The 23,880-nt window shown below is 53.3% G+C and overlaps 1 protein-coding gene across 4 annotated transcripts in view; it reads left to right on the top strand.

The window, feature by feature from the left end:
• ZBTB16 (zinc finger and BTB domain containing 16) overlaps positions 1-20,978 on the top strand; it is a 187,641-nt gene extending 166,663 nt beyond the window's left edge. For all 4 annotated transcript variants that reach the window (XM_041769803.1, XM_041769800.1, XM_041769801.1 and 1 more), the window contains 3 exons: positions 8,170-8,340; positions 13,175-13,342; positions 15,306-20,978. In XM_041769803.1, coding sequence (XP_041625737.1) covers positions 8,170-8,340; positions 13,175-13,342; positions 15,306-15,535 — 569 coding nt within the window. In that variant the 3' untranslated portion in view covers positions 15,536-20,978. The remainder of the gene's footprint in view (positions 1-8,169; positions 8,341-13,174; positions 13,343-15,305) is intronic.
• The last annotated feature ends 2,902 nt before the right edge of the window (positions 20,979-23,880 follow it).

Raw genomic sequence — 23,880 nt, 5'->3', positions numbered from 1 at the left:
AGAAGGGAGATCCAACAGGCAGGCGGTCATGTAACCTGTAACCAGGCAGCAAAGCACAGATCTGGTCCCATTTTAACCTGTTGACTCCCTCTTACAAACCAAACCCAACTTTCCTCCTCCCTTTTACTTCCTTTCCTTCCTCTCCTGCCCCCTTTCCTGTCTTTCTCCCCCAGTTTCTCCTCCTCTCTGGCTCATTTGTTGGAGTGATTGACAAAATTAGTAAATCCATTCAAGTTACTTTTATTGTGCAGGTCTCAATAAATCCCTTGTGTCCAGGGTCCACCTTACTGAGCTAGTGAGCTGACAAATTTGTTTACTGTAGCTGGAGGTGCCGAGTAATGAAATGCACTTGTGTCTGCAGCTCACTGCTAAACAAATACACAGTTTTCTGGAAGCCAGCAGTGCTAGCTGCTGCCTGAGGATGCAGCCACATTCCCCCAGAGACGAGGAGGGCGTGTGCGCGCACACGTGCATGGGGGTGTGTGCCTGGAGACATGGAATCACTCACCCATCCGTGGCTTCCTTTTAAAACACATTTGAATCAGCTGCTTTAACTCCTCCCTTTTTTGGTTATTCATTGAGAACTCTCTACTCCCTGGACTAATGATATGAAAGCATAACATTCCCCCTTTCCCTTGTGGAAATGGGAGGTTATATAGATTGCCTTCCAAGATTCAAGAAAAGTCAGGAAACGGGGGTAGGAGGGCTTGGATCAGGAGGCTGGAATTGACGGGGCTGGACTGACAAAAAGACTAGATGGTAAGGTTTTTGGCTCCAGGCTTTGAGAAGGCTGGACCAGGCTTCAGGTCCAGGCTCCAGGTTTGAGAAGATGCAACTGAACAGGTGATTAAAGGTGTCCCCGCAGTAGGCGACTCTGTGTGTGGGAGACAAGCCCCAAGTCCCCACACATAGGCTTGTGGCTAATCTGGTTCAAGGCAGGCATCCGAGATGTTTTCTCAGTCTTCTCTACCTGTCTTGGGAGGGAAGGAGGCTGACAGCAGCAAAGACTACGGCGAGGCTGTAGTCTGCTAGAGTCTCCCACTCTCAGAAGTGGTTTTTCTCAGGGGTCAGTGGGCTGACAGTCTCTTGGGCTGGGCAAACTGGCCCCTTGTGCATGCAGCCGCTTTCTGAAGAAGGCTGAGAATTTAGGAGCTCAACCCAGATGATCGTGCAACTTGTGCCCACGCTAGCAAGGGAGCTCTTGGCCCTTTCTCCAGTAGATCCCTTGAAAAGAAGCCAAGCCCTAAATGATGGTATAGGGGGAGCTGTTGTCATGGCTGGGCATTCATTTCCTCTCCGTCTGCTCCCTGTCCCTGCCTCCTCCACACCTGTAGCCTTCTACATCCTCTTGAGATGCAGACAGAGCCTTCCTGCCTGGTGTGAGTCAGCCTTGGGCTGTTTGTCTCCGTCTTTTTCTCTTGCTCAGTGGATAATGCAGTTCTTCCGTATTCTCCAACAGTGACCTGTTGAGTGGAGGGGAGCAAAGAGAAAGACAGGGAAGGGGAAAAGGCAGTAGTCTCAGCGATGGTTTTAGTGTGTGGCTCCCAGGGTTGCCTGCGGCCAGAAACATCATGCAGAGGAACTAGAAAGACCTGTCTGAAAGATTTGGGTGTTGGGGTGGAGGTGGAGGGTGGGAGATGGTTCTGGCTTAAATCAGCGTTTTCACAACCCCTAAAGTTGATACTTTCTTCCTCTGCAGAGAAAAAACCCTGAGGGTGGCAGGGAAAGCAGCTGTTTCTTGGAGGGGTGAGGTTAGGTGGGGTTGGACCTGACAAGCCCATCCATGGTCCATGTGCACGCACACAGACACGCAGGCATGCACACAGTCCAGCACATGCGCCAGTCATAGCTAGCTTACCAAAAAAAGCCAGAGTATATTTAGATCCCTCTGCTCTTTTGATTAAGAAACTGCTTATGCTGGAGATAATAAGAGCCTTGTTCCAAGAAGGTGTAGCACCTGAACATCTTTTCCAGCTGTGTACCCCTCTGATCCTGTTCCTTCCTTTCTATTAAAGAGCTAATTGGTATGGAAATGGCACAGGTGTAAACATGAGGGTTTTGTGTCTCATAATTTCAGTCCCGGTCATCACCTGGGTGAAATAAATATCCTGGCTCTATGTCACCCCACCTGCCTCCTGTTCCACCTTGGCCTTGGCTTTCTCCTATTCTTTGGCTATAATTAAACTTGTTTTAAATTGAGAGTCTGTGAGTCGTACATGCCCTACAGCCAAAACTGGCCTCACTGCCCTTGGGGGTGGAGGGTGGATGAGGTGTGGGTCACCACCTTCAGAGACAGAAGTGAGGCTAGTGGCAGCCCAGATATTTGCATGGGCCCTGCCCATGTTACCTAGAACCGAGATTTTCATTCCAGAGGTTATTTCCCTCCATAACCTCTTGTATTACCTCCAGTGACAAGCTGTTTGAGGCAGACACCCTTGGAGTGCAGCTCGAGACTGAGCCCCATTCATTCTTCAGAAGAGGATGCTGTTCTTTGACCTGATAAATTATTTCCTTGGACCGAGGCTCATTTTTTTTTAAAGAGATTTTGTTTATTTATTTGAGAGAGAGAGAGGGCACAAGTACAATGGAGAGGCAGAGGGGGAGTGAGAAGCAGGCTTCCTGCTGAGCAGGGAGCCCGACATGGAGCTGAATCCCAGGACTCCAGGATCACGACCTGGGCCAAAGGCAGACCCCCAACAGATTGAGCCACCCAGGCACCCCAAGACCAATGCTCATTTATGTGTTCGGTTTTACACTAAGATTTCCAGATGGATTGAAAACAACACATTTGTAGCATTTACATACAGTACTGAGAAGGTGATGGTGGAAAGGGCAGGTGAGTTACGAATGCCATTTTCTAGAGGGAGAAATGAAGCCCAGGGCGGCAGCTACTTGGCCCAGGGTCACAAAGCCAAGCAGGCTGGGCCCCTGGGCCAGCACTGAGGTCTTCTGTGTGTTTCACTGCACGATGTGGTAAAATTGGTCCATCTGTGGTCTCGATCTTTGCTTCTGAGCAACAAGAGCTCAGACACGGAGTGAGAACTGGGGAGTCCTATCTAACCTACCAGACAGACATGAGAGGCCCCAACATGATCAGATGCCTGTGGGTCACCTGGTGTTACTAATTTCCAGAGAGAGTCTTGCTAGAAGTACTCAGTAATGGCTTCATTTGGTCTGAGCTTTTTCTAACTCTTTGTCCTGGGACTGCCCCCCCCCCCGACCCCTCCTCTGCTCTATGTGACTGTCCCACAGCTCCTTACTTATTCTTGTATGCACCATGCAGTTACTGAGTGCCTACTATATGCCAAGCCCAGTGCTCTGTGTTGGGCAATATGAAGATTAAGAGAATAGTTCCTGCTTTGGAGGGCTTACAATCTAGTAGGCAGAGCTGAATGTCAAAAATAAATGCATCAAAGGGTTTTATGTGCTGTAGTCGTGATGGCTTAGAGGAAGAAGATGTTCTTGGCACGGAGTCCTAAATGGTGTAACTCATCAAAGATGCTTCTCTAGAGTCAGCTTCCTGGAAGAAGCAGCCCAGAGTCGATAAAACAACTTCAGTTTGTACATTGTGCAAGGCTGCCGTGATGCCCATCCGGGTCATTTGCAGGAGGATGCCCAGCTAAGGGGGGAATGGAGGCTGGAGTCCAGCTGTCTTTGCTCGCCAGAGCTGTGCACCCAGGCGACTATCTTTGTCTGCCCAGAGGAAGAGGCATGATTTTCTAATTCAGACAAAGGCGTCGTCTGGGCTGGCAATGGCTCTGCTACCACTTTATAGTTATAAAGCTTTTGTGCATGGGTATCTCATTTGATGCTCTCAGCAATGACACTGTGGCAAAGGATGAGCAAACTGTGGCCCAGAGAAGTTCGATGACTTGCTCAGAATCACAAGGCAAGTAAGTGGCAGAGCCAAGACCCCTGTGCTGTTCTCGTCTCCTGTGTGTCATGCTGATCAGATGATTTCTGAAGGTTTTCTACAACCAGTGGAGGCTCCTCCTGTCTCCCCGGTGATATCAGGCATGAGGTCTCTTTATAGCAGAGGAAGGAGCACCAGGTATCCCTGCGGCTCGGGCATTGCAAGGAGCAGAGTGTTTTAATACTGCCCGGCCCTCTTGCCCGGCTGCACATTTCATGGCAGCTAATGAATTGCTAATACAATTTTCTAGATAATTTTATTTCCATAGTCCCACATTTTAATGTGTTTCCAAAAGCTAGCATTTATTTGCTTAATCTCCCAGTGTAATAGAATCTGCCCTGACTCATCATACATGCGAACAATCAGCTAGGCAGAAACTACAGCAAATTATTTAATAACTCAAATCTAGTCTCTAGATTTTTAGCTTGCATGCACCAGTAGCTTTTCTTGTGTCTCCTCCACTTCTGCCCCCACCTTTTCCTTTTTTCTTTTTAAATATTTTTCCATCTTCTCAGCTGTTGGTCTCCAAGCAGAAGAAAGGGGAGAGTGACTGTGGGGCCTCAGAGACCTCTTCTCTTCATCTCTGCACCTCGGCCAGTATATCAGTGGTCAAGGAGAGCCCCTGAGCCTTGGGGGACGTCCCAGGAAGGGGAGAGGGACCATTGCATGGACATTGTAGCATTTCCTTCCAAAGTGGTGATTATATAACTCGAAACCAGACACCAGGGTGCAGAGATGGCAGTCCGGGACTTTGGGTACACCATGCTTCCCAACTTGAGCCCCTGTGCCAGGTCCTGTCATGCCATCTTCCCCAAACTTCATTTCTCTATTCCCCCTCCTGAGAGTCCCTCCCCTGCTCTGGTCCCCATCCTCCTCTGGTGGCATCACAGCAACCATCAGCTCTCTCCCTGCTTCCAGCTTTGCCACTGCGGTTGGCCCTCACGCTGCCCCAGGGGCATTGCTCTTGCATACGGGTCGGTTCATGCTGGCACCACCCCCCATGCCTGTCCATTCCAGGCACCATGTAGCCTGTGGAATGAAGTATAATCTGTCCTACTCGGTGGGTGATACGGCCGTGGTGATCTGCCCCCCACTGACCTTCCCTGCGTATCCCCATCATCTGGGGCTGTCCTGTGTCCCTGCCCACTCTAAAATTTGCTCTCAGCATTTCCTTCATGTCGCTCCTGTACCCCTCCTTCTGCTCCTTGGCTTCTCCATATTTTTCATTTCTCAAAGCCGAAGTTCTTATGGAGCCACCCTGTCTGCATCCCCAGCTTGTCTGAGACCCTGTTTCTCTGGTTGTTCTCAGTATATCCCTTGTTACCTAGCAGTGCCTATGTTTGGTAAATGTTTGTTGGGTGTGCTAGATGGACACGAAATGGGTTCAAGCCATCCTAAGAAGTATGAATGGCCTGGCTGGGCACCTTTGAGGAGCCTTGGAAAGACCTGGGGGCTGAGTGGTGTGAGGTTCTCAGTGGGCCCTGTTGGGGAGGGAAGGGACCAGCCCACAGAGCTCCTCTGGGCCCGGCGTGGTAGGCTTGGAATGTCCTGCTGGGAACGGCACGTTCCCTCTGACCCAGGTACCTTGCACCCTGGGGATCTCAGGATGTCTAAGGAGGAGTCTGGGCTGCCGAAGGGCACAGCTTGGCCCCAAGGCCTGCTCCAGCATACCAATTTAAGGCAGCTCTTTGACATGTGGCTTGATTGGGGCTGGTGCTGGGGTCCTCAGGATGAAAGAGCCGGGGCAGCCATGTCACAGAACATGCTGCAGATGGGCTGCACACTTGGGGGTGTCGACCTGGCTGGGGTGGACACTGGGCACCCACTGTCAGCTCTTGAGCTGGTTGCACCGGGCAGACCACTCCCCTCTGCCAAGTGGAGCCAAGCATCCCATTACCTCACGGGGTTCTTGCTGGCTGGGGGAGGTGGGAAGGCTTCAGAGAGCTGTACCTTGTGACCCCTGCTGCCAGTCCACTTGATGGCCCAGGTTTTTTCTTTTTTTTTTTTTAGATTTTATTTATTTATTCATGAGAGACACAGAGAGAGAGAGGCAGAGACACAGGCAGAGGAAGAAGCAGGCTCCCTGTGGGGAACCCGACGTGGAACTCGATCCCAGGACCCCGGGATCACAACCTAAGCCAAAGGCAGATGCTCAACCCCTCAGCCACCCAGATGTCCCATGGCCCAGGTTTTCTAATTGTTCCTGGAGTGGGCCCTGGGTGCGCTGGGGTTGCAGCGGTGGGCTGTCATTACAATGCCCCTTCTGGGAGAAGCCCAGACGGACAGGTGGCACACCTGGAAACAGACATGCGCCCAGCTTTGTGGCTCTTGAAATCAGATGAGGCATTTCCAAATCCCAGCTCTGCCTCTTCTGACCATGTGGCCTTAGGCAAGTTGTCCAGTCACTCTGTTCTCCCATTTGTAAAAAGGGGGATGAGAGTGCCTGGCTTGTGGGGTTGGATGCAGGTATTCGTGGACATGGATAAAGCACCTGCACATCATATGTATTAGTTCCTTTCCCTCTGCTTGGCGAGGCAGGAGCAAAACCGTGCTCTTGCTTTGTGTCCAGCCTTCCCTGGACCTGGCTGCAGGCAGCAGCTGCCCGGCCTTCTGAGTAGCCTGCATGGGTGGCCCTGAGGGCTGGAGGAATGGGGGGACCAAAGGGTCTGGCCTTCCCGCTGGTTCATCCTCAACCCAGCCATGAACAGGACTGAGTTGGCGAGAACAGGCCACCCCTCTGCCGTCTCCATGGATGGACCAGGGAGGCAGCAGGGTCTTCATGGATTCCTCGTCACCACTCTGCTTCCTCCCTGGGGCACCATGATTCCGTGCCAAGCAGCCAGATCTCTACCCTTCTTCCCCTCTGGGCTGTGTTGACGGATGCTGGGCCTGTCTGCCCTTCCCCACTTGTGTCCTTTACACAGGACAAGGTGGTGCAGGGCTGAGCACCGTGATGCTGCCCAGATGCCAGCGGGAGGGGAGCAGCTGAGCTCCTGGGGCAGCTGACATGCGTAGGGAAACAGGATCCAAAATGGTGGGCAACGAGCCACCAGTTGGACTTAGATGATGGGTCTAGATGCTTCCTCACGTGCTGTTGTACCCAGAGCGGCTATGGCTCTGGAGCAGGATCAGAAAGGGGGTCGAAAACAAAGAAAGCAGCTTGTGTTTGTAGGGCACCACGCGGTACCTACCTGTGCTTCTCATCCCTGCAGAGAATGGCCAGACAGCATGAAATGAGAACCTCATGCCACCCATGAGCTTGAAATCCTTAGACAGTTGCCCATTGGTCTTGGGATGCAGCCTAAATGTCTTCACATGGTTTTCAAGACCCGCATATGACCTGGGCCTGCCTCTATCTTTGGCCTTCCCCGCACCGTCTCCCTTAGCTGTGCTGTTCTGTCTGGTGCCCTGATAACTGCATCTTTTTTCCAGGCCAGGGTGGTCATGGACACTCTCCCCCACTGGCCCCATGTGCTGGTTGACATCTATGATGACAGCAGAGACTTTGTGTAGTTTTCCATAGTTAGATCCCCTGTGCCCAAGAGGGGGTCCTCCTTATAGAAGGCACTAGAATAACCTGTGTTGAATGAAGAGACTCTTAAGATGTGTGCTTCAGTTGAAGGGAAAGCTGGTTAAAAGAAGAGGATCTGTAGGGAGCCTCTGGGGAGGATTCAGACCCAGGCAGCCTGGGTTTGCACTGTAGCTCTGCAGCTTCTGAACTCAGTGGCACTTTGGACAAGTTGCTCAGTCTCTGTGCATTTGGCTTATCTGAAAGGCAAGGTGGTAGAGCTTGCCTTCTGGAGATGGGACTTGAGAGTGGTTCCATTTGAACATTGGCTCACACATGCTGTCTTCAATATTGGGATCCCCCCACAGAGGCCATCCGACCTCCACCTCCTGCCCCAGATTCCGAGAAGCCCCTCTGATACACGCCATCTCAGAACCCTGCCTTTGACACAGCACCCCGCACGACGGCTGACTCATTGTTTGTTGTTGTGACATATTTGATTGTCTCTCTTTCTCCCAGTAGACTTTAGGTCCCACGAGGGTGAGAGGTAAGTTTTTGTCCACCATCGGAGCCACACGCTAGGTGCTCCATCAACGCTGCCTGGCCTGGTCCACCTCTGGGTTCGCCGCTGAGCTCGGGGGGGAGTAGAGGCAGCAGCCCCAACACTGGCTCCTGCTCTAGCCTGCATGAGTAGAGCAGAGCCTTGTGCTCCACCCTCCTGAGGCTCTCCTGCCCCTGTCTCCCACAGGCACGGACATGGCCGTCTTCTGTCTGCTGTGTGGGAAGCGTTTCCAGGCGCAGAGCGCACTCCAGCAGCACATGGAGGTCCACGCGGGCGTGCGCAGCTACATCTGCAGCGAGTGCAACCGGACTTTCCCCAGCCACACCGCCCTCAAACGCCACCTGCGCTCACACACAGGTAGGCCCGTCCAGGTGGTGGCTGGATCAGAGTCTCTGGGAATCCACGTCTGGATGGACCTCCTAGGACATCCAGTGGAGGGGTCAGGCTGAGTTAGCCCTCAGCCCTTCTTTGCTCAAGGTGGGCATGCTATGGGGGTTCCGTAGCACAGGTAAATGTTAATTCTTGTCCCTGTCCCACGTCGGGGACCTGAGGGTCTCAATCTCTGTGCTCAGCTGAAATGGTACTCCTTAGAAATGCAGGCTCTTGGGTGCCACCCACCCTCAGAATCTTTGACTTCGTGGATATGGAGTAGGATCCAAGACTCAATATAATGAATAAATATTCCCCAAAGATTTTGCTGCAGGTGGACCCACAATGCATTTTGAGGAAAGCCTGCCTGCTTGGTCTCTACCACAGCCCTCACCACTCTCCCTGGCCTCCACCCCATGGCCACATGCTCCTGAATCAGCCTTGGGCTCTTAAGGGAATGTTACAGAAATGGTCCTGCTTGCTCCAAAATAACAGAAGAAAAAAAACACCACAAAATAACAAGCATATTTTCTATACTTGGCCATTAACCTTTAGGGGAGACAGTGAGGGCTTATAAACAATGAGATGATGGGGGAGGGAAAGTAGTTGTGAGTTGAGGGGCCTGGGCCACGTGCCCAGGTGCTGGTTAGTCCTTGCCACGACCCTCTACATTGACCATGAGGGCCAAGAGGCAGATTGCTTTCTCATAGCAGCCTCTAGTCCCCTAGCCAAGGTAATGGGTGACTTAAAGTCATTCCTTTCTCTATGACAAAACTGGGTCTTCAGTGGATAAAAGAGCATCCCTTTCAGAGTCTGCATGTGTCTCCACTCCTGTGTGCTCGATCCCGGGTTTGGAGTGACCATGGAGGCTGGGAAAGGGGGTGGGAGGGACAGGGAGACAGACAGGCAGACTCCATATCGGAGTATACGACAGAGTGTATGCTCATGTCTCTTGGAGACGGTCTAAAAAGATGAGTGCCTCAAGACAGGAATGGTAGGACCCTCTCCCTCCTCATTCCTGGGTCTTGTCACAGCTCTGGGATTAAGGATGTAGGCCAGGCCTTTCTCGGGTGGCAGGCTCTGCCGACTTGAGGGAGGGGCTTTGCTCACCATGGACTGAGCAGGCCTGTCCTGCCAGCAGCAAGTGTCCTCATCAGAGAGCCTGCCTGGACTCTCACTTTTTGATGCCATTCACCTGGGGGGAGCATATTGCCTTAAGCATCACCTGATTGGCTTGGAACCATTTGGGTTTGCTGGCACAGGAGGAGGTGAGGTCGCAGAGGGGAGGGCCCGACAAGAAAGGCTAAGGAGAAAGGGGTGTCAAGGAGGACTTTGTCTATAGTGACTGCGTATGGATCCCTTGCAGATAACACACACTATCCTGTCCACACTTCCCCCCCACTGGGTCCCCAAGTTCAGCCTTAACAAAACGGCCAGTCACCTTTCAGCCACTTTTGAGCATGCTGCTAGGTCAAATCAGTTGGGTTCATAGGACTTGAGTCATCCCATCTGCTACGTCCACCCGGGATATGCCCTGCTCTGCCTACGCTACCTGCTAGGAGTGCAGGCATCAAAATATCACCTGCTCCTGTGTTGTCATGGTGCAGATCTGTGGGGAGGGGCTCTTCCCAGACATAGTTTGAGAGAAGTACCTGTTTAATCTAGGAAACATGGACATGTGTGCTGCCTATGTGTGTGCGCACATGCACACACACAAACATGCATCGATTTTCACACCAGTGAGGCCCAGTGCACATAAGCCCTGTACAGGCCAAGCACACCCCCTACACAATGCCTCATTAATATTCCATTGCTCTTGGCCCACTTGCTGCCGAGGCCGGGTGTTTAGCATCGGCAGCTGTGTTTGGTAGGTTAGTCCAGCCGCGCTCTTGGCATTGATGGATCCCTGACTCACACAGCTCATCATATAATAAACTCTCAGCTGTGCTAAGGGGAGGGGCCGCTGGGGAGGGGCCTGGCCAGTGCCAGGGAAACCCCCAGGTGAGGACAGGCCGCTGGGGTCACAGATGCACTGGGCAGGCCAGAGGGGCTCTAATTAGTCTCGTTTGTCCTGCACTTAATGTCAAGCTCATTAAAGAGGCTACAGAGTTAATCAACATACCACAAATTGGATTTTGAGTTCTGCAGCCAGTTTTGTGTACATTATGGCAACACTGACACCATTAACTCTCGGGGTGAGGATTTTAGGCTAGGTGCTCACCATGCTTCGAAGTGCGTGCACGCGTGTGTGTTCATGTGTGTGCGTGTGCTTGTGTGTGTGCATCTTTTTTTTTTTTTTTTTTTTTCCCTTCAAAGTTCTTTTCACTCCTTTCCCTGGGCTGACTCTGGAGATTTCCTATTTAAACTCATTTAACATGTGATCCACTTCATAATTAAATTCATAAAAATCTGATCAAACAAACCTCTCTGCTTTAACCCTTTGTTTTTTAAACTCTTAGGGCCCCCCTCTGGAGGGGAAGGCACAGACGGCGGCTCCCTCCCCCCCACTTCAGTCGGGTGGCTGCCGATGTACGTTTTAATTACCGGCTCTCGTTGGAAGTCTCACGTGGCCCTTGCTTTATTTATTTATTTATATCTTAATGAGGATACTGAATCCTTGATTAAAGTCGTTATCGTTGCCAATTCGGCAAGGAGGGGGAGTCGGATGTCAACGAGGCGGAGGCGGGGGGGGGGGGGGGGGAGCTGTGTGCAGACGTCTGCACAGAGAGAGTAGCACGCGGCACAGGCCTGCGCAGACTGGCCCTTACTCAGACGCACAGCTAGTGAGGACCAGGGTCTGCATAGACCTCTACTCCCCCTGGGTTTGGTGGGGCTGGAGGCTGGGGACCAGGTGGTCTGTATGGCCCTGGCAGGTGCCGGGAAGCCCAGGATTTGGTCTGTCTCCAGACCTGCCCATGCCTCTGAGCCAGCCAGGGCTGTACCCTGTAGCTTGGTGAGAACCCATGTGGAGATGTGGTTCTGCTCTTTCAGCTTCTCCTGTCTGACTCCGCCTGGGAGTGCTCCCAACCACCACTCTGTGTCTTCAGAGCTTCTTGCAGAGAGCGAGCCCGCAGTGAGCAGACCCCAGCATCCACTCCCCACAGAGCCTTAAAAACCCTTCAGCACCATCAGGAGAGATGAGAATTTATGTGGGGACGGGGGGCCTGCGTTTGAGAGGGGGGGAGGTTTGGTTAGCGGCCTGAGGAGGAGAGAGACAAGAGAGTAAAATATCATTTTAAAGAGGAAGTGAAGGCATAGGCACGCGAGTCTATAACGAGAAGGACAATTTATGCCCAGGCACGAGTGCAGTTTGACATGGGGATAATGAAAAAACGTAGGTCATTGTGGATGACTTAAGCCTTCAGCAGCCGAAGAAAATGTATGAAATGCAGAGGACATTACACGGTTGGCAGCCCCGCACATCTGCAGAGGGACAAGTGAAATACAGTGGGCCATTCTTTACCATAAACTGTGGTTGTTGGAGATGCAGCCCAGAGAAATTGTAATTACAGTGACAAGACGAATCAGCGATATTTAAATATTCATGAACAAAGTCTGGGGTGATCCATCTATCTTTATTGTCTGTGCCTTCACTCCTGTAATAAATAAGTCGCCGAAGGCCTCACCTTTCAGCCCCCAAAGCCTCCACTTTGGGTACAAAGCAAAAGATGGTGGATCCCAGCACCCCACCCTCTCACCCTCCAGGGGGCTAATGGGTGCCACACACAGAAGGGAGGCCGACGGCACCGCTTCCAGGCCTGAGCATCTGCCCTGGGTCGTCCGTGTGCTACGTACCCAGGCAACAAGGATCGACAAGTCTCCCTTCTGACCCTCAAGGTGCTTCCATCCTCAGGGTACAGTGTGCGTGGCAGGAGAGACAGGGCTGTGTGCAACTTAGCCATCTGATAAGTTATCAAGCGTTCAGACTCCAAAACCAGATCTGTATCCTGACTCAGCGGCTTATGAGCTATTTGACCTTAGAGATCAGCTAAGCATCTCATTCTTCTCGTCTATATGATGAGAATTGTGTGTTTCTTGTCAGGTGATTGCAGCGATTACATGATAAGATGTGTGTAAGGCTCCTAGCATGGTGGTGAGCCTTCAGCAGGTTAGACCATTCCAATTAAAAATTCCCATAAAAATGATCCTGCTGCTAAAATAACAGAGTGCTAGGTATTTCTTCTCTCTCAGGATAGAAGAAAGCGACTCCGTTTACCTGGGTGGGAGGCGTTGAAGGGAAACTTCCAAACCATGGTGATGTGTGAACTGGGTCTTGAAGGATGAGTAGGAGTTCGTTGAAGCAAGGAAAGAGGAAATCAAGCAGAGGGGATAATTGTTGTAACTGTGGAGCGAGGAGGGAGCACAAGGCATTTGGGGGACAGTGTGTTCTAGTTCCCCAAATTGGAGGGGGTTTTTTTGAGGGCAGGAGAGGCAGTCAGGCTACCTATGAGAAAGGAAGAGGGTGGCAGGAGAAGTTGGGGGGCAAGGTGTCAGCCCACGGGTCTGCCCTCCCCTTGTGGGGGTCTGCTTTCTGGGGTCAGCTGTTCATCCCTGAACCAAATGGGCTTTCTCTTCCTGGGATTGGCCCTTGACCCACAGATGAACTCTAGGCCCCTGTAAAGTATGGACATGTGTGTGCATACAAGCTCCCTGGTTCCCACTGGGTCCCAGAGAGGGCCACGGGTCCTTATATGTTTTTGAAGAACGGTGGTGAAGATAGGCAGTCTCATCTTCTCGGTGCATTAAATGTGCCCTGCCACCTCTTGAAGAGGGGATGGGGATAGGGGAGACGAGGCTCTGATCCAGCCTTTTGTCCCCACAGGCGACCACCCATATGAGTGTGAGTTCTGTGGCAGCTGCTTCCGGGACGAGAGCACACTCAAGAGTCATAAACGCATACACACGGGCGAGAAACCCTACGAGTGCAATGGTTGTGGCAAGAAGTTCAGCCTCAAGCACCAGCTGGAGACACACTATAGGGTGCACACAGGTATGGAGGACTGGTGAGGGCACCCCAGCTTGCGCGGGGACCTGGGTATAAGTGGCAGGGGGCAGGTGGTTCTCCAGAGCAGCCTGGGTGGGCATGGTCCCAGGCTGAGACGGAGAGTGGAGCGTGTTCTGGGAAAGGTTAGCACGGCCCAGGCGCCACTGTCCCCTGCAAGGCTGAGGTACACGTTGCTAGTGGATCACAGCACACTTTCCAGGAGCCCAGACCCACCTTCCAGGCAGCCGTACCAACAGTGCATAGATGACTTTGATCTGTGAGCCCTAAATTGGGGTCAGATTGGCCTGAAGACTAAAAGCAAACGCTGGGCAGGGCTTCTTGTTCCTGGGGGCTAGGGGAGCACTGAGTTAGGTTAGGATGAGGGCTGGGACGCTGGGAGTCAGATCGCAGACAGATATATTCACAGATGCCTCTACCTGTATGATGTTTACCATTTCAGAGGGCCTTCACATTCTTTTTTATGTAAAAGAAATAGGATCGGGGCATGGGGTCTGAGGACAGAGCAAGGGGAAGTGGCCATAGTGGCCAGAATTGCCAGACTGGGGGGTGGCGGATGCTGGAGCTGGCCTGCACCAGCTCATGGAAGTCCACCTGCATGTCTCTCCCTGACTCCCAAGTGCAGCCACATCACCTCAGACACGGCCACAGGCAAATGCTACAAAATTGGGCTTTTTTGGAGAGTTAGTTGTTAAACATTTACCAGCAGCACCCTGCTGGTTGTGGCTTTGGGGTGGGGGGGGAGGTGGATATTCAGAAGGACTTCCTATGAGGATAAGAGGTAGTGGAAGGTAGTGGAATCTAGCAAAGTAGGAAGCCTCCTCTGATCATGCGAAACAGCTGTCCTGACCTGGGGACAGAGGATGGGGGGAGAGGTGACCTCAGACAGGTCCTGCTGGCCGAGGGGCGAGGATGCATCCACAAGCTGCAGGGAGAACAGGGAAGCAGTAAGGAGAGGGAGAGGATGCTGCGTTATGGAGCTCTGCTTTCTTGCCCCCGGCCTGGGCCAGAGGAGAGCCTCAGGTGCTTGTTGCTGACAGCCAGAGTCACTCCAAGCATTTCCCAGAGCCCCAGGGCTTCCTTAGCCCCCTGCTGGGGATGTGACCTGGTGAGCGGATCATTAAATGCATCGGTGGTGACTATTGTAAATAGCGGGTCGATAGTTAGATCACTTTGGCTGTTCATTACTTCATTATTTGCTGGGGCCTCTGCACAGAGGAGTATCGATAGCGAGATGGCTGGCCAGTTAATTACTGTATCGAAACAAGGTTCCCTCACACCCTCTGCTCAGCTCCAGGGGACTCTAACTGGCAGGAGGTAGGGTGGGTAGCAGCTAGGGTGTGGCCAGGCACTCCCAGGCTATGTGTCCCTTCCCCATCCTGGCCCCCCTGGGAAGGCTCAGGGTCCAGGGGTGGCTCTGGGAGCCTCAGGGGAATAGGCATCCCGGATGGAGCATGTTTGGAGGGTGGGGTTCCCTCACGTTCACCCCCGTCCTCCCCACCAGCTATAGCCCTGAAAGGACCCTACGCCTTGTTCCCCTGAAAGGAGCTGTGCTGAAGAGCCGTCCCTAAGGGCTTTCGGGACCCCACTGCCCCATTTCTAGATTCCATATCCTTTCTTTGGAAGGGAAGATTCTGGGCCTTTGGGTTCAGAAGAGTAAGGCAGGGCTAAGGGGGTGCTGAGCAATACTGCAGCCACTGAGATCAGCAACAGGGAAGTGCCACGGAACATGCAGCTCCAGGTGCGCTGGCCACACTGCAGGCGCCCAGCAGCTCAGTGGCTACCATATTGGATGGCGCATTCTTCATCATGGAGAGTTCTAGAAAGTGCTAAACTGGAGGGAGTCTCTGGCAAGCCTGAGGGTGGAGCGAGGGTCCAAAGCGTCCCTGTCCCCGGGAGGCCCTCACACCCTCTCCCTCTGTCCTGGCTCTCTCCCCCCTGCCCCCCACAGGCGAGAAGCCCTTTGAGTGCAAGCTGTGCCACCAGCGCTCCCGGGACTACTCGGCCATGATCAAGCACCTGAGAACGCACAACGGCGCCTCGCCCTACCAGTGCACCATCTGCACGGAGTACTGCCCCAGCCTCTCCTCCATGCAGAAGCACATGAAAGGCCACAAGCCCGAGGAGATCCCCCCCGACTGGAGGATAGAGAAGACTTACCTCTACCTGTGCTACGTGTGAGGTGGGGCCACGGCGGGGGACGGGCAGCCGGGAGAGAAGAGTTACAGCAGGGTGAATTTGACGACGAAGGACTATGTGGAAAAAAAGAGAAATAGAAAAAAAAAAAAAGAAAAAAGAAAAAAGGAAAAAAAAGAGACAAGAAAAAAGGAAACCCGATAGCTGTCTGGCCTTGGAGACTCTGGGGCTCCAGGTGACCTGGAGACCCGGCCACTGCTCCTCCCCGGGGTGCGAGGGGCCCTGTGTCCCTCCTTCTGGATGGAGGCTGGCCTCATTTTCTTGGGTGGGGGGTGGAGGTGGTTCGTTCAGCTCAGATGATGGTATATTTTTCTCTTCCCTCCACCCAGACCCCCCCTTTTGCATCTAGAAGTGGAGGCTAGGAAGGGGGTGAGCCAAACAATCTGCCTGTCACCCTGTGACTGAGTCCTCCAAAGAGGGGGGCCGGGGGCAGGGAGGGGGTCTGCAGGTGGTGGGGCTGGGCCAGGTCATAGTTGATGGTCACACGGCAGCTCTGGTTTGAGGGGGGTATATGGGGGTGGGGGGCTTTCCTTCTCTTCCTATGACTCAGTTTATCTGTTGTTCCCCCTGCACCACCACCCCCCCCCCGCCCCACTGCCACCCTGCCACGTGGGGGTGTCCCCTCAAGGTCTTCAGCAGCCTCGCGGCTGTCGCCCCACCCCCAGCTCCTTGTCTCCCCGTGACTCCTGTCCTCCAAGGGCAAGGGCACCCTGCCCCTTGTGGATGGGGGTCGGGGGGATGGGGAAGCAGCTTCCTCCTTGCCCAGTTCCCTAGTGGGGAGGGAGGCTGCATTTGGCTCCAGAGCCCCCCATCCCACCCTCGGCTTTCTGAGAACATGAAATAAATGGAATTCCCCACCCTAGTCAAGCCCAGTCATGAGCAAGGTTCCTGTTGATTTGCTTTTGCTTCCAACACAGGAAACATCACTAACCATATACTGTCCCACCAAACACACCAACACCCATCCTGCAGCCCCTATTTCAGTCCCTAGGAGAAGGCTCGCCGTCCGAGGGAAGGATGTATACATGTCCTTCTCCACTGTGCCCTCCGCCCGAGGAAGGGGACACCCCAGCCACCAGGGGCTGGGGTAGCTGGCCGGAGGCGGGGGGAGTTCTACTGGGGACCCCCGCCCTGGTGCAGAGAGCAGCACAGAATTCCTGGCTCTCAGGGCGCCCCCCAACCAGTCTATAGGGAGGAGGAAGGAGAGGAGGAGGAGTTGAAAGCGCTTTGGCCTTTGTGTTATGTTTTGCATCTTTTCCGTGTCCCCTGTTCCCTTGTTAGCACATTGTACTTGAATTACCTCAGTTTTTTGTGACCTCATGAGCTTTTTAACCCCTGTATCTCTTTTTTGGTTGGGGGTTGGAGGAATAGGGAGGACGTTCTTTTGTGTTTCTTGTGTAAATTAATAGTTGGTTTAATAGACTTCAGCTGGCCTCGCCCTCCCCGTCCTAGCCGGAAGATGCTGCACAGAAAGGAGTACTCAGGATCTGAATGCAGGAGCCAAGGGCGGGGGCGTGGGGGGCAGCAGAAGGTGGGCAGAGGGGAGGGTGTGTCGGGGGCACGCTGGCTGGAGTCTCCATTGGCTCTGCCCGGGGCAACCTCCCCCACGCCCTCTGCACCCAGTAAGGCTTCAGCCTGAAACACTCTGGAGAAGATTCCACCTTTCTCACAATTTGCTGGGTCATTTGGGTCTGGGGGGCCCCGTATTATTCAGATCCTGGCAACTGCGTGGCCCCACCTCTGAGTGTGCGATCATTGCCAAAATCGGTCTCTTTTCAGGGCCGGCGTGGGGATGAGCCAGCCTTTGTTCTGTTGCGTGAGGGTGGGGGTGTTGTTTTTCTAAAAGCTACCTCTTATGTTCCTCCAATTTTTCTTTTGTCCCCTTCACGCCTCCCATTCTGCTGCTCTGCTTCCCCCCCCCCCCTTCCCAGCCTCCCCACCCTGAATTTTGGAAAGCACATTTGCAATATTTGTGTTCACTTTGGGATGGGCCCTCTGTTTCATCTCACGGCTTTATTTGTAAGAGTTGTGTGCGTGTGCGTGTGTGTTCGCGCATGTATGTGTGTGTGTTTTCTTTCCTTTCTCTCTCTCTCAGAGAAAGTTGTGGCTGCGTTTTTGTCTTAGGTTTTTTAAAAGTGGTTTCGGGAAGCGGTTTTGGGGAGAAGGCTTGTGAGGGCTCTAGGGACGCCGGAGGGATGGGTGCTGCTGTGACCACCCCCCTGTCCCTCGGTCCCAGCCCTCCTGTCCTTCCCCCACAATCTCGCCCACCAAATCTGAAGGCCTTAAACATTGTGTGTTGGGGGGTGGGATATGAATTTGGGAGACAGTGTCACTCGACTGTGGATGGGGGATGATAAGGTAGGGAGGATGCGATATTGCAATTGTAATAATGAGTTAGTGCTTTGGAAAGGAAAAAAAGTTAAACTTGAAATATGTGACTAGAGCAGTTGTCATGTTGATAATGTGAAAAGAGGGGAATTGGGGGGGAGGGGGCAGTCTGTAAGAAATCGTTATGCACTATGCTTCCTCCCCCAGTCTGGGAAGAAGGGGTACTGCTGGCCCTTAGGGGATCTGTAAATCCCAGAAAACAATATTTTAACAGCAAGATATCATTCAACTTTGGTGGGGAAGGAAAAAAAAAATCAAACTATTCCATAGACCTAGCTGACGCCTCTCACTCCCCGCCCCCACCCACCCTTCCCACGCAGCCTGGGTCTCCTGCCCTATTCATAAAAGCTGAGAGGGTTGAGCTAATATTTACAAATTGTAATATTTTTGTAATGTTTGTTAGTTCCTTTGTCAGTTCTACAGGACCTTGCCCTTTCTTTTTTGTAATGTGAATAGGAAAAAGAAAAAAAAAAGACAAAAAAAAAAATCCGCCACCACCACCACCACCACCACCACCACCAAAATATCCCTTTGTACGTGTGTGCGCGTGTGTGCTTTTTGTGTGTGATTGTGTGTTAAATCATGCAGTATTGTTGTGATTTGGTGTTGCAGCATTGGACGGTACTGAGTGAGCACCTGCCTACCCCCACCACCCCCGAGGGACCCTAGTGGGGGAAGTGAGGACAGAGGGGGTCAGGGCAGGCTGGTGTCTGAAGGATACTGGGTGGGAGATGCCCGTGCTGGCTTCTGCTCTCCTTGCCTCCCCCACGAAGCCTGGACACCCTGCATAGAGTCCCAGCACGCCTCTTTGCCAGGTTCCTACTTAACAAAGTCATCCTGACCTTGCCAAGGCCTTCTCAGCCTAGCCAGGCCTAATGGCCAAGGTGAAGGTCAAAAATTATGTGGAGTCTGTAGATGTGTATGGAGTAAGGGGGCTGTGGAGACGAGGGAGGGTGGAGGGCACCGTCTCCCCAGGTGAGAGCTGAGTGTTCTTACTTCCCTCTTCGTCCTACCATCTGGCCCCTTGGCCACCCGCTGCCTTTAGCTGTGGTCCTGCTGACAACCCTACTTGCTACTGCCTTATCCAGCATAGCAAAACTTCTCCAGCCCGGGAGGTCCGAGCTGGTTAATGGTCCCTTTCCAGTGTTCAGCTCTCACAGGCGTGTCCCTTAATGCTTTTGGTGACATTTCCCTGTCGTGTGCTCTTTCCCTATTCCCTCCTTCATTCATTCAAAGCATTAAAATCCTATGTGTATATAGGATAGACAAATATATAGAGATATATATATAGCAAGAGAGAGATATAAAATAGTAAATATCATTGCTGCTTTGGGCTGCTTTGGAGGAGGCCACGGATATGGGGAAGGTAGATCTGGGGTGTAGGGGTGGGTGGGGAGGCCGGGGGGCCCCCAGTGTCTCAGTACAATCCAGGGATGCAATGCAGGCTTGTTTAATCTTTGTGCCTGAATTTCTCCATGTGTAGAAAACAAAACAAAACTGCTGCAATTTTTCACAAGTGTATGGTACCCTTCTTGGATGCTGTCGGTACCACCGGCCGCGGGGATGTTCAGGCCCTTCAGAGAGAGGGCCATTTGGCTGACCTCCTTGCAGGGGAGCGAGCGGTGGTGGGATGGCCTTTGGACTTTGTGCACAAGAGCTGGCGGGGCAGGAGGAGATTTGGGGGTAGCTCCCTGCAGGCCCAACAAGAGTGAAAGGAGGGGGCACCAGATGTTAGAAAAGCAGAAAAAGATCCGACTCTGTTCATTTTCCCAGGCCTATGTTCTATCTTTTTCTATTCCCGTCTGGTTTCCTCTTTTCCTGGAGCTTGGTGGCGGCACTTACCTGGATATTTCAGTAGGAGGGGGAAGAAGCCAGACTGACCCAGCTTAGGGGCGCTGGTGGGTGGAGGAAGAGGCAGAGAGCCGGCCGGGAGAGGGGTGCAAGACAGACCAGGGAGGCTGGGTCGGGAAAGAAGGGTGGAGAGAGGGGGGTGCAGGTCCTGCAGGCCTGTCAGCTGGCGGCCCTGCCTCCTGGGGTCCTTGGCGTCCCACTTTGCAGACAGGGTACCAGCCTCCTGGTGTGTGTCATAGGCTTTGTTCACATAGTGTTATGCATGATCTTTGTAAGGTTAAGAAGCCGTGGTGGTGTACCATGACATCCAACCCATATATATAAAGATAAATATATATATATATGTATGTAAATTATAGCACTGAGGGCCCTGCTGCCCTGCTGGACCAAGCAAAACTAAGCCTTTCGGTTTGGGTATTATGTTTTGTTTCGTTATTTGTTTGTTTTTGTGGCTTGTCTTATGTGTGGTGACAGCACAAGTGCCAGTCCGATCGCTCTGTATTACAGAATAGTGTTTTTAATTAATTGATGTTCTAGTTCATGTCTACCTCAGCACCTCCTCTTAGCCTAATTTTAGGAGGCTGCCCAATTTTGTTTCTTCAAGTTAACCGGTTACTTTTTTGTACAAATCTCTCTCCCCACCACACCTATCCAGCTTCCCCTCCCTGCCCAGCCCCTTCCCTGTCCCCCTAAGCCCTGTTCCCCCAGCCCTGCCCCAAGCCCTGTCACCCCAAACCCCACCACCCAGCCCTGCCCCCCGCCAAACCCCACCACCCTAAACCCCACCACCCCAGCCCTGCTTGCCAGTCCTACCTGTTTTCATCCTGATGCTGTGCCCCTGATGTTGTGCGGTCCTGGTCGCAGCTTTTCCGCATCTGCCTTCGTTCCGTGTAGATTGATGCGTTTCTTTGTAATTTCAGTGTTTCTGACAAGATTTAAAAAGGAAAAAAGAAAAAAAAAAGAAAAAATGAATTTACTGCTGCAGGTTTTTTTCTCTCTCCATGTGTCACTAAGTGAAGTTTGTGCCTTCTATAGCAAAGAGAATATTTTTTACATCCTACTAACAGTAGATTTTTTTGTAGTGAACATTTTTTGTATTTTTATTTATAAGTCTCATAAGAAAAATAGCAATGTTCAGTTGTATACCTTGAATCTGCAGTTAGAAGAGAATAAAGTTAATTCAGTTGTCTCTGGTTTGAAGTGTCCCCTTTTTTCTAAAAAAAATTGCTTTGTCTTTTCTGCCTTTTCTTGGGTGGTTAACGCTAGAAGAACTGAGATTTCTGGCTGGGGATGGGGGAAGAGAACACTCTGGTGCAGTTCTGTGGCCCCTTATGCGGTATTTATGAGGCACAACGAATTTTCCTAATACTTTTTTTAGTTCAAAAGTAGCATTAAATACATTGTGACTTGATCCTTGGAACAATGTATGAAGTCAGCACTGGTCAACACAGACGTTCCTGCAGTGGCTCATAGCAGTGACTGCTGTGGGCCGTGGGAATGCGGCGGGAGCAGGACGGACAAACCGCTGCCCTCAGGGAGCCACAGAATCCACTTGCTTGGTTGCTTGTGCTAGAACTTGCTCGGGATCACGGGGTCACGCAGCTGGTGAGTGGCAGAGTCTGAACTAGTATCTGGATCTCCTGATACCGAATCTGGGTTGCCTTTCCCAGGTCCCCGGACCTGGGGCCCTCTACCTTATAGAGACACTGTTGACTTCCTGAAACTTCTCAAAGAGAAGCTGCCACCCAATTTCAGGTCCCTGGGTCTGTGGCCGCCAAGCCCGCCAAGCCCCACAGAGGAAGGAGATGTTCACAGAAGGGAACAGGTGGGAGGTGGGGGTTCAAACCCTAATCACCACCAGCAGACCAGAGCATGGCTCCCCCTGCGTCCCGGGCCTGCCTGCCTTCCTCTCCAGGCGATGGCAGCATTGGCCTGCTTGTCTAGAGCTGTGACACCAACTCCACCTGAGTCTGGACACACTGGCCCAGCGCCTCCGCCTGACGCTGTCCTACCTGGAGAGAATCGGCCCCCTCACCTGGAGCTAGGGATCCTCCTGAACCACTGCATAGCCCCTGCAGGGTGAGCCCAGTGCCAAGCCTCAGGGGCCCCCTGGCCTCTAGCACCCTCCCCAACTGCACTCTGCGGTCCCACTCCCCAGCCTGCACCCCAGGAACGCCCAGCAACCCTGCCTGCCCAGGGCCTGGACTGGAAGCCCGGCTGTCCAACCCGCAGAGGGTTTTCAAGGCCTGTGCGACCCAGGCTTGCCAGCCCAGAGCCACCTGGAGCCGCCCTTCCCTGGGACAGCCCGGTGACCTCCGAGGAGGAGGAGGGGCCGCAGTAGGGCAGCTCCAGCCCCCTGGAGTCGGCTCCCCTGACTACTTTCTTCCCTCCCCTCTGCCCTTTCCTTTCACCGCCCCCATCTCTCTTTATTCCTCTAACCCTGTCTTTTCTCGTTATTTTTTTTTTGAGGCTCCTCCTGGCCTTTGTATCTCCGTCCCACATTCTTCTTCCTCTCCCTACAGTGCTCCTCTTGGAAAACCAGCCTCTGCCAAAAATATCTCGGGTTCGCTTTTGAGTCTCTGCCCCCGGTGCTCCGCGCGCCCCTTTCTTCTGCTCCGGTCCCTTCTCTGAGGTCCCCCAGGCCCCCCGGCCCCTCCCCCCGCCCCTCCCCCCGGGCCTCAGCTCTCTCTTGACAGATGGGAGGGCAGCGAGCACTCCCTCTTTAAAACAACATTTAATCGCCGTTTTCTGTTCTCGGACATCAAAGCCGGGGCTTAGGCGCTGCGCCGGGGTCGCTGTGGTGTGGGCTCCCGGTGAATAGTGGCTGGGCTGAATGGGCTTTGTGTGGCCGCTGGGGTCTGCCTGCTTTACATGCTCTTTGACCCAGATATGATCTCATGGAGAGAAAGGGGCCCTGGCCGGGCCAGCCTGAGAACATTCTGGGGCCGGACTCCGTCCCCACCCTCCCACCCCTGCCAGCCGGGCCCAGCTGCCCTCTGCCCCCGGCCTGCAGCAGTGGCCACCTCCTCCAGGACAGCCGGGCCTGGACGGGCTTGCCGCAGGAGGCGCACTGCTGGGGTCAGGAGAGGGGGCAAGCCATCGAGGGAGGGGCTCCGACCCTGCCCAGTGGGTTTCCAAGGACGGGGATGAGGTGGGAACCCCCCCGAGTGACACACGAACAGTGTCCCTTCCTCGCCGAGGCTGCTCTGGTGCAGGTGGGCACGCGGGTCACATCGTCTCCGCCTTCACAGCTGTCTTCCCAGCCGCTCTGGAGAGCTGCCCTCCTGCCAAAGGTGGCACAGCAGAGGCCCGGAGCCAGCGGAGGCTTGCTAAAGACTCCAGCAAGTTGTGGCGGGTGGGAAGAGGCAGATGGCGAGCAAAGGCTGAGGCCAGGCCGTCTGTGTCCGGCCAGGCCCCCCCACCTGGCTGCCTGGGGAGCCCCTCGCTCCCCCCACCAGGAGGAGGAGAGGGCCCAGGAGCACTGCCCCCAGGGGCTCCGCCTCCCTCTGTGCCATCCTTGCTTTATGCTTTGCTCTGCAGGAGCCAGAGGGATTTTCCAAAAATGCAGATAGCGTCATGCCACCCCTTTGATTGAAGTGGCCGGTGGGGACTCTAAGGGTAGGATGGAGTTGCAGCTCCTAACAAGGCTCGCAACACCTTCAGTGACAGAGCCCCTGTGCTCACCACCCCAGCCCTATCTCAGGATCACCCCTACATTCTGTGGCTGCCCCCTCCCCACGCTCCACACCAGCTGGACCATGGGTGGTTCCCAGAAGACCCTGCACTCCGCGTGGGCCTTTGCACATGCCGTGTCCTCTTCTGGGGACTGTACCCACACATGTGCCCGCGCTTCAGTCTGGCGGTCTCATCATCTCATTTTCAGATCTCGGCTCGAACCTCACCTCTTGCAGGAAACCTTCCCCGGCCACTGAGGCTGACTTGGGTGCCCTCCTGGGCATAGCTCCCATGCTATGGCTCCTTGTAGTGCACTGTGATCACCGGCTTTCCTAACGGTCACCATCCACCCAACGTGAAGGTCCTTGCAGGCAGGAGTTGTGTGCTAGGTGTTCGCAGAGCCTAATGCGGGCTGG

Source organism: Vulpes lagopus, chromosome 10, assembly GCF_018345385.1.
Source record: "Vulpes lagopus strain Blue_001 chromosome 10, ASM1834538v1, whole genome shotgun sequence".
Taxonomy (NCBI): Eukaryota; Metazoa; Chordata; class Mammalia; order Carnivora; family Canidae; genus Vulpes; species Vulpes lagopus.
This window is presented reverse-complemented; position numbering and strand designations above follow the sequence as displayed.